This window comes from Pteropus vampyrus, unplaced genomic scaffold (assembly GCF_000151845.1).
Source record: "Pteropus vampyrus isolate Shadow unplaced genomic scaffold, Pvam_2.0 Scaffold18, whole genome shotgun sequence".
NCBI classification, from domain to species: Eukaryota; Metazoa; Chordata; class Mammalia; order Chiroptera; family Pteropodidae; genus Pteropus; species Pteropus vampyrus.
Genome location: NW_011888799.1, coordinates 5,187,278 through 5,197,848, shown reverse-complemented (window position 1 = coordinate 5,197,848; position 10,571 = coordinate 5,187,278). Strand labels below are relative to the sequence as shown.

Genomic DNA, 10,571 nt, shown 5'->3' with positions numbered 1-10,571 from the left:
ACCTGTTAAAGGTGCAGTTTCCTGGCCTTCTTTACCAACTGACTACATTTTAACAAGCTTTCCAGACTCTCTTTATACACTCTGAAGTTTGAGAAAGATTCCTTTTAGGCTCAGCAGTCTTTGTATAGGATTCTAATAGAGTTTTAGAGTTTTTAGAGCTTTCTGCAGAAAGGCTTCGTGTTTCGCACACCTAGACAGTGGTCTTAGCTACCTCTTTAGCATAACTTCCACCAATGAATCAACTTTTGTTTTAAATATTTTAAGAGGTGAGATAAGCTGTGGATAGTGGTGGCAGTGGTAAGGAGGCAAAGAAGCTCTTTGAATAAGAGTTAGGAACCTGGATTCTCTTAGTTTTGGTTCTGCAGTAACTTGACCTTGACCTTGGACGGTTCTGCAGTAACTTGACCTTGGACGGTTTCATAGCACAGTGATTGTGAATCTAGATATGGAACCTGATTACTGAGTCCTGGCTCTGCCACATACTAACTGCAACTTTAGGTAAGTTTTATAACCTGTGACTGTTTCTATGCCTGTCATTTGCTTATTTCCCACAGATCCATTCCTTGAACCTCCCCTGTAGACTACATTTGCCAGGCCCCTTTTCATTACCTTTTGGCCAGTGAGAGGCATTGGGGAAGATTAGAGGACAGGAGAAAGGGAGACTGCAGTATCTCTCTGCCTCTGCTTTGGACAGCGTCTGTGGCTGTGTCTCCTCTTTGGTTCTAGCTCCATCTAGACAGCCTTAATTCCTGGCTCTAATAACAGCATTTCTTCTCTTTTTCCTTCCAGCCTTAGGGATGGTAGTGTCTCCCTGTGTTGCCAGCCTTATTCTCTTTCATTTTTTAGTTTTTCTACTGCCGTATTTTGTTCCCTGTATTAAATCTCCTCTAATGAAACTATCTGGTGAGGGCTCTGTTTTTCACTTTTCCCAATATAGTTCTCTCGTCTATAAAATGAAGATAATCGTAGTGCTTAACCTTCTAGTGTTGTTGTGCCAATTAAATAAGTTAATACACTCAGAGTACTTAGAACTAAGATTGTCATATAATAAACCTCTAATAAATGGTAGCTAAGAGCTGTACTGAGTTTATCATCTGTAAAATTTCATTGTTACTATTTGTTTTGCTTTCAGTAGGAAGAATATAAGAATCAAAAGCGGTAAGTTATGAAAGAAAGCATTTGGAAAACAAAACATTTGTTTATAGATATATATACTACTTTTATGAAACTACCTAGTGTGGGCTCTGTTTTTCTGATCAGACCTTTATTTTCAATGAGTTACAGTCTAGTTGAGACAACACATTCGTGGTAGGCAATGGGGTAGAATGGAAAGCAATAAACTTGAGGTCTTGGATTTAATAAATTTGAAGGCTTGGATTTAGAGTTCTAGCTCTGATGCTTTTTGACTCTGTGCCTTTAGATCAGCAATTCTCAATGCTGACCAGCATTAGCATCACCTGGAGGGCTTGTTAACACAGATCACGTGTCCCTACTCTCTGACTTTTTGACTCAGTAGGTCTGGGGTGGGGCAGATAATTTGCATTTCTAACATGTTCTCAGGTGATGGTGGTCTGGGACCCCTTAGCTAGCTTCATTTTCCTCATTTCTGCAAGGGAGCCATTTGGTTCTGCTTGCTTCACACGTTTGTGCAGATAAGAAACTACTTTGTTGTGATTAAAAATATAAACAACTGGAAGTGCTTTCTTTATTAAGAAATAAAATCTTAGTTGACTTTCAAAATATTTTCAAGATAGAACACCTGCAGACTCATATGAATTAAGTATGTAATTATAGTGAGTTTAAACAAGAACGGAAGGACAGATGAGATTTAGATATCTTTTTTTTTGTTTTGAAGGTTGAAGTGTTTGAACTGGATTTATCAGGAGGTGAAAGGTATGAACTGGCAGCAAGCAGTCAGGAGGGATGTGGGGAGAGGTTTGTGTCGAGCTTGTTGTGTTCAGGAGGTGGCAGCAGAGTGGAGGCCTGTATAGAGGTCACAATGCCCCCTATTCCCCTACCCACTGTTTCTCTCTCTTCCTTTGCTACACTCATCCCTGCTTAGAATGTCTTCTTTCTTTCTCTGTATGGCTGAATCCTACCCTCTCTTTATATCCTAATTCAAGTCCTTTTTTTCCCATGAGTTTTTCTGCTGACTGTTGCTCACTTTGATTTCTTCCTACCCTGAAGTCTTTCCTTCCTTCCAAAAGACTACAGATCTGTCCCAGGTAAGCACTTTTGTTTTATTGTCTTTTTCAAGTTTTTTGTCTATTTCTAGTGAAAATTTTAGGTTCTCGAGGCCAGGGGCTAAGTCCTCTACTTGGATGCCTGTGCTTGTAAACCGTAGCACAGTGTTGGGAGATAGTTTAACTACATAATAAATATTTAGGATTGCGGCAGTCTATCTATTAACTCTTGTAGTATACGAGAGAGGAGTCTTGCTTTCTATCTTTTACCTTCTTCCATTTTCCACTTAACCAAATGTGTATAGCGTTCCTTCCTTCTTACAGAAAATCTATAATAATCAGTGAGAAAACTCATTTCTCAGAGGCTAGAAGGGATGATTTGGGGCTTGAAACTAGATCTTGTGATTCCAGATTCTGTGTTCTTTCTGCTATAGTGTACTGCTAGCTTCTCAAGTCGGCTGATGTCTTAAAATTGTCCAAGGGTTCACCATTATCTTCAGGATGAAGTCCAGACTTCTTGAGGCATAGAAGACAAGACTTAGCCCAGCTTGGTTCTGGCCTGCCTTCCCAGCCTCATACTCAGATACTCCACTTTGTTTCATCCGTGGGGCCCCTTCCTGTATCTCCAAGAGTGGGGAAGCCAAGGAAGGTCGGGATGGACAGAAGAGAGTGTCTGCTTCATTTGGCATACTGTAATGCTGTTGCTTTTATTTTTCTTATTATGTAATATATGATTACATAAAAGACTATACGTAATGTCCTGTTAGTTACTAATCACCATCATTAAATATCTATCTGTGAGCCCATCACCCAACTTAAGAATTCAACTGTTGTCAATGCTAGTAAAGTTCCCTGTGTGCCCCTCACCTTTTTCTGTGGAGCGAGTGGGTTTTACCACATGCTGCCTTGCCTGCTGTTCTCCAGTAAAGGCTGTTGGTAAGAGGTGTCTCCCCGCCACACTCCAGACTGCTGAGGTAATGCCAGATTGCCATCTGGCCTCGTTCTCTGCATTTGACTCTTCTGGAGTTTGCCGATGAAGGTTTTGATGCTGAGTAGGATCTCCATCCCTGCAGGTCAGACCGGGAAGCTGATGTATGTGATGCACAACTCAGAGTACCCTTTGAGCTGCTTCGCCCTCTTTGAGAACGGCCCTTGCCTCATTGCTGACACCAACTTTGATGTGCTCATGGTAAAACTCAAGGGCTTCTTCCAGAGTGCTAAGGCCAGCAAGATTGAGACCCGGGGCACCCGTTACCAGTACTGTGACTTCCTAGTGAAGGTGGGCACAGTCACAATGGGGCCCAGTGCCCGAGGCATCTCCGTAGAGGTAAGACCTTGGTGAAGTAGGAGCAGGAAGCGCTGAAGGGGCTGCTCAGCAAAGGGCTCTGCAGATTTCCACATCCTTCTGAATGCAAAATTTATGCCTCCCTAATTCCTGCCTCCAGAATATCTTTCCCCACTCTCCCTGCACCTTTTACCCTTTCTTTCATCATTCGGGAACTCTAGCCCAGGATGGGAATGGGAAGCTGGGTTCACAGCAGGTAGAAGGCTTAGGAAGGCTGGCTTGCTAGGGAAGGGAAAAGACAGTCAAAGGAGACGGGCGACTTATGATGTGGAGAGACCAGTCACCTATCACAGGAAGGACTGAAGCAGACCAGGGCAACTTTTGGGAAGTGGGTCCTGAATTGTGTCCACACACCTCTCCTTAGTATGCTTTAAGAAAGGTCTCAAAAGTTGTGTAGCTGCCTTCCTTTTGCCATGCTGTCCACTTTCATGGTGGAAAGGGATGCATGTGATGACTTCATCCTTGAGGTATATGTTGAAAATGGCAAAGAGGGAGGAGTGTGGCATTAGCTGGCTTTGGGACCAGTGAGAGTCCACAATCTCCCATGCTCCCAGAACTGTGAGGTAAAAAAAAAAAAAAAAGTAAGCTACAGGGCCTGCTTTTTGCAAATTTATGATTTAGTAAGAGAGCAAGGCTGAAACACATGAACTGTTTTTGAACTTAGTCTGTAAGAAATGCCATGAAAGAGGCACAGATTGGTCTGGGAATTCAGACCAATGAGAGCACTGCTGACTTGGGGGATTGTGACACGTCCTGTAGGAGTAGCATTTAAGGAGGGACTTCAGGTGTAGAAACATGGGGATAGGTAAGTCCCAAAAAGAATCCCTGATGGAGAGAAGGGCATTAGTGATATTTTCTGTTATGAAACTCCAAGGATCTTGAGGGCCAAGATTTTCTGACCCTTTTCAGCTTGTGACACACCTTGCATTTGTTGAGACCTATCGGGAACATACTGTTTATTCACCACATTTCCCACTTGTACTAATACACCCCAGCTGTGTATTTACATGTTTCTCCTTATGGTTACCAATATTTTCCCCCTGCCATCTTTCCAGTGACAAATTAGGAATGAGAAAGCTGAAGATGTTTATCCTTTGGCCCTAGCCACGCTGGTGAGGAAATTATTTCTTAGGGTCCAAGACTAGGCTGGATTTACCTTGGGAGTAATGTTTGGTCTTGAAGAGACTTATGAGCATACTTTGCTCTCTATGAATCCCCCAACACACTTTTTTTTGCTCTTCATTTTGTCTCTCAGGATTTTCCTGAGCTCTCCTTGAATCTTCGCCTACCATAGCAGGGACTGTACAGTTCTGAGATAATCCAGAGGTTCCTATATCTGCCTCTGGGTTTTGTGGGCAGGGCTGGGGATTGATAACTTTAAAATGAGAATGTCAAAGAAGCCTAAAGGGAATAAATGCTGGTATGTGGAATCCTTGGCATTTGAATTAAATATTTCCTGCCCAGCAACAGTGCTAGGAGGTGCGTGTCTTTGGCTCAGAGATGGGGAAGATGGGAGCATGGGGCAAGAGGTGCAAAGGAAGCAGAAGCCCTCATCCTCGCCTGAACTCACCCTCATTCTGTGTTTCTTTGGTTCCCAGGTGGAGTATGGCCCCTGTGTGGTAGCTAGTGACTGCTGGAGCCTGCTGCTCGAGTTCCTACAGAGTTTTCTAGGCAGCCATACACCAGGGGCTCCTGCAGTGTTCGGCAACAGACACGACGCAGTCTATGGCCCAGCAGATACCATGGTCCAGTACATGGAACTCTTCAACAAGATTCGCAAGCAGCAGCAGGTGCCAGTGGCTGGGATTCGTTAGTGACAAGCAGCTGTCTGGCTGAGCTCTGTCACCAGGGGACTCCACAGGAGGAGCAGGTGCTGCACCCTCAGGCCTCTGGGCCCCAGAAACCCAGGGCAGACATGGAGGCCTCTCTCCCTCTCCTGTTCTCAGCTGTGACTTTCGTTCTGGGGCTCTGGACTCCTCTTCCTTGACCCTCACATAAAGCCCCCTGACAGCTGTCTCACCCCACGCCTTACTGGACTTGGCCTGTCCTCAAGAACGGTAATTACAAAGAGTGGAGAAGTTTGGAGCTTTCCTGCTTTAGGGAAAAAGGTAGGACAGGGGTGTCCCTGCCTAGTGTTGGTGGGGAGAGTTGTCTGTATCTCCAGTTATTGAAGATTTGGCCTAGGCCCACAGTGGGTAGGCTGCATTTTGTGTTTGGGCTATGCTATAGTAAAAGCCTCTTCCTCTCCTCAAAGGATGTGCTGGGCCCTTTCTGGAGAAGGAGTAGGAGGCAAAACTTGTTTGAAGGCTGTCATTTGCTGACCTGTTTGCTGAAGTGAATTGCGAGTTGACTTTTCTAGGGTGTTGCCTGAATCTTTAGAAGTCTCTCTACCTCTGACATTTTCCTCTTCTGCTGTGAATTATGTTAAGCCACAGACTAAGCTGCTGTAACAAATAGTACCTAAAGTACAGTAGCTCTTAGAAGTTTAATTTTCTCTCTTCTAGGAGTGCAGAGGTAGTCAGATGGTCCAGAGCAGATTTAAATTACATGGTCATCAGGAACTCAGTTTCCTTTTATCTTGTTTATTCCGCTGCCCCCCTATTCCCCTGTTGTCCTTGCCTGCAAGGTCAAAGCATACTCATTAGCTCCATGTATACTTTCTACTGGAGAAAGAGAGAATAATGCATATATTTTTTTAAAGGATATGACCTGGAGTTGCTCAAACCTCTGTGGCCACACTTTGTTGAAAGGTACACTGGGATATAGAGCCTCTTATTTGGGTAGTTATGTGCCCAAACTCAAGGGGTTTTGTGACTAAAAGATGGAGAAAATGAATGCAGAGGCCCAGTTCGCGGCCTCTGCTACATGGAGCTCAGTGGATGTGCCCAGGAATACTCTTAGCTGTTACTTTGCAGTTAGTACCCCCTGTAACTAATCCATTTGTTTATGAATTGGTTTGGGATAGGGCTGACGCCAGAGCCACTTTCAGTTTAGCTGAATTAGTCACACTAGGAAGCCAGTTTCTCACCCCTTAAGTCTCAACAACAAGGCCTCCAATTCTCATGCGCCTGGAGCTTAGCGTTAGAACAGTTGACTTGATACTTGCTTCATGAGTTCTTTCTCTTCGTCTCATTGGGGCCCCCATGCTGCTCATCTGACTGATATGGACTGCCTGCCTACCTCTCTCCTGCTGCAGAAATGTTCAGTCAGGCTAACACTGAGATACACAGTCAGAGATGGTCTTAGGAAATGCATTAATGTACCTACTGCTGTGTTGTCCTCAAGGTTACTGTTTCTCATTGAAGGAACCTAAAGAGAAATAGTTTTTGGACCTAAGGGCTCAAACTAAAGCCTCTGCAACAAGAATCAGGTAGTGGCTATGTTTCCCTTTTAGCTTTGGCTAGCAGGAAGCTCAGTTCAACTTTTTAACTGCAAGACCTGTCATCTGCATTTTTTTGTCTCACATCCCCCTGGGTTTTTTTGCTTATTTCTTTGTTTTGTCTTTACTTTTTTAAAAATTGAAGTATGTTTTAGGTATCATTTACACACAATAAAATGCACAGATCTTATGTTTTGGGCCTTCTGATTTATATTTGCTCTTGTCTGATTTATCTATTTGTATTTTTTATGCAGCTGCCTGCAATCTTTTGTGAGATGAGACAGCATTTTGGACATGTGTTCCTAATAATATATAGAAAATTGAGTGTGGTAAATATGACTCTTGACTTATTAATGCATAAGGAGGGATTCTGTTCTCTAAAACCTAAAAAGTGATATAAACTCCTGAACTATACTTTGTTTTTAAACACAGTTTGGGCTCCTACATATCCAGTGTTCCTCACTTTTGTTCTTTTCTCTTATTTTGAGCACACATTTGACCAGATTTAAGTCCAGCGAACACCAGATCAAGCTTTAAGAACTACCACTTTGAGTACTTTTATCCACCTTTGTCCTTTTTATCAGTTAAAGTTTATCACTGAAAAAGGCGGGTAATGCAGTACATTTTAACCAATATGCCTCCACTTGCAAAGTTGCCAAAACTGAATTGGTAACTAGTGGGAAGGGCCCAAATGTCATCCAGCTTTTGTATGCGAGTCTGAATGGGACTTTCAGAAGTAATTTAGGATTGTCAGTGTTTACATTTTTGAAAGTTCAGGTTGAATGAAAGTTGAGGAACAAATGTATAAATTTAAGGGAAAAAGGCATGGTTATCCTCATTTTATATATGAAAAAACTTAAACTTGGCTGGCCGGTAAATGGAAATGCCATATTTTGAGATTCAAATCTCATGTTCTTCCTTCTACACTAGGCTGTTTTCTGACCCAGCTTCTTTTGTTCCAAATGTGTTACCCCTTTCCCTATCTGTGGCTAGGGAAAAAGCAAAAACTGGGAAATTTCTAGGACTCTGCTAACAAGTCACCTTGCTGGGTAACTTTGCCAGAGCCACATAGAAATCTGCCAGCCTTGCCTGTCAGGGCAGCTTTAGGGCTCACCTAGTTTTCCTTCACTATAAGATGGGGAGGCGGTGGCTTCCAGAGAGGTCATGCTGAGAGGTGAGGCTGGAGTTAGGGACCAGACTTCAGACTCAGAACTCCTGGCTCTCTGCGTGTGTCTTTTGGACCTCTGTGTGGTGTCGGGTGATTTCAGGTGGAATATGGAAACTTTTTTATATTAATACTTATGTCTTATTCTAATGTATATCAGAAAAAAATCTAACTAGTTCTTTATTCCTTAGGATGAGGGTAAGTTTTTTTAAAAATACATTTAAAGGGAACTATTAAGTTTAGTACAGGTTATACCTACGAATGGCAAAATGGCAAAGTGGAGGCAGAAGACAAATGCTGGGATTTGTACTCTGCTTTGTGTCTAGTTCATTTCTTGTATTCATTGATGGTTTCTGCTCTGGCTCTGCGTTCCTCTTGTCTCTCCTGTGATGTTCTGATTTTCTGTCCTCTGTTCTCTGATCTCGAGTGCCAGGTAGTCACATTTTCCCCACCATCTATTGTGTCACTGCTCTACTAAAGGAAATACCTAGAAACTGATTACTCCTTCCCACTACTGGATCTACCCCAACCCAGTGTGTCCAGTATTCACTGCTGAGGTTTCAGGATGAGGTAGTGAAATTTTTCTCTCCAAATCCTGCAGGGTAAGAGGAGCAGTTAGAAATTCCCACTTAAACATGTCCTCCAGTTGTCAAAAGTTGAAACTCTTAAAATACAATACAGGAAGGGCTATAGGCTGAACATTTTGAGGACATTCATAGATCTAGAGGCAGGCAGGACTGATATATATATGGCTTTGTCTCCAAGCCCATACTATAACTCGCAGTATTGCTTTTCCCTCTCCACAGTCTCCCCCTCTGTATTTGCTGTCTGGGTGTCTTGGGCTGTGGGCCTCAGTCACAATTGCCATGTGGAATGACTGAAACCAGTTGCATTATGTGGCTCTATGGAATGTGGAATGACTGAAACCAGTTGCACTATGTGGCTCTGGCAAAGTTACCCAGCAAGGTGACTTGTTAGCAGAGTCCTAGAAATTTCCCAGTTGAGCCCTCTCCCAGGGGTTGGTATCTTTGGCCTTTGAGCTGTCATTTCTTAGGGGTGGCCTTTCCCTGAAGGTGAATTTCTGCCATCCTGTAGAGCACTCCAGATTCAGTCTCTTGGGTTACAAGAGACCCTTTAGGTTTGATCATCACTCAGTATTCACATCTTTACACTGTCCCTTTTTGATGTCATACAGCCTTGACTTGGCCTCATCTAGAGAAATCCTTTCCTCTGTATTTCATCTCTTTTCTCATTAACTCTGAGACAAAAAGCAAAACATACTTGCCCTTTCCCTTCCAGATTGTGGAGACTATTGTGCTTAATGAGGAAATTTATCATTAGTTGGTGCTGAAGTATGAGCGAACTATGTCTCTAAAGTTAGGGGTTCTGACGTTACTGCAGATTACTAACCCCTGAAGGGAGCCTCAAGAGGCCTGTATGCCTTGAAACTGGACATGGTTTTGTGTATATGTGCAGTTTTTTGGGAATAGAATTTATAGGGTTTAGTAGAGTATATCAAAGATTTGTGATTCTGTAAAGGGAGGACACTGAAGGAAAACAGCAGGAAGACAAAGATAAAGCAGGGGTGATATATGTCCACTCATCTCATTGTGAGCAAGACCTTTTGGACCCTTTGTCTGGGGTCCTTTCCAGGACATTTCCTCCTTCATTTTGTAGTACTTTAGATGTTTCAGTCAGTTTCTATGAAGCTGGATTGCTTTCCTGCTCATATCTTTCCTATAGGTTCCCCCTTGTCTCTTCATATGTATACACACAGCCTTTTAGAGATGAGTGGGAGTAAATATGTATGAAGCAATCTTTATAGCTTTCTTGGTGGCCCCAGGAGTTACTCTTCTATTATGACACACTCCATGGGATCTGAAAATTATTATTGTAATGGAATTTGGCATAATGAGTATTTTCATTTTTCAGAAGGATGTGATTGATGAGGCAGTGAAATAGTTCCTAGTCTATGATGAAATTGGCAAGTTAAAAAAAAATTCTTGGAACTATTAGGGCAAAGATTCCTAATTCTTTTATTATGTTTTATTTCCTAACACATTCCTGCCCTATCAAATGGCATCAACCTGTTTTTAACGTTAGTATGAATTCTACTGAATTTTCTTTGGAGACTTTAAAAAAGAGAATTTAGGGACCATATTTATATGTCCTAGATTGTCCCAAAGGCAGAATTCAGTATTGGAAATCTTCTGTCATGTAGGAAAGGCAAGGCTAGGGATGTAGATGTGACAGGTGTTCCAAGGCAGCCTACTAAAGGAAAGAGAACATGTGTTAGGAGACACAGCTGAGTCTAGCCATTGTACTATCCCTAACTTGTCAGGTAACTTCAATCAAGGTAGCCTTTCTGGGTCTCATCTGTAAAGTGGAAATAATGATACTGACTTGCTATATTTCATCGGCTCCTTGAGGGTATTGGTGTTTGGTAGGATGTTTAAGATGGGAAGTTATGGGGTCATTACTACTTCATGGCAGGTTAAA

General features: G+C 42.6%; 1 protein-coding gene across 3 annotated transcripts in view; it reads left to right on the top strand.

The window, feature by feature from the left end:
* Nucleotides 1–7,097, top strand: part of MED20 (mediator complex subunit 20) — an 8,996-nt gene extending 1,899 nt beyond the window's left edge. The window contains exons 1-4 of one of the 3 annotated variants that reach the window (XM_011354610.2): nucleotides 31–1,158; nucleotides 1,856–1,893; nucleotides 3,257–3,510; nucleotides 5,127–7,097. In XM_011354610.2, the coding sequence (XP_011352912.1) occupies nucleotides 3,274–3,510; nucleotides 5,127–5,342 (453 nt within the window). In that variant the 5' untranslated portion in view covers nucleotides 31–1,158; nucleotides 1,856–1,893; nucleotides 3,257–3,273 and the 3' untranslated portion in view covers nucleotides 5,343–7,097. Of the gene's footprint in view, nucleotides 1–30; nucleotides 1,159–1,855; nucleotides 1,894–3,256; nucleotides 3,511–5,126 lie in introns of those variants that run through there. The other 2 variants (XM_011354609.2, XM_011354608.2) reach the window with 2 other exon arrangements.
* The last annotated feature ends 3,474 nt before the right edge of the window (nucleotides 7,098–10,571 follow it).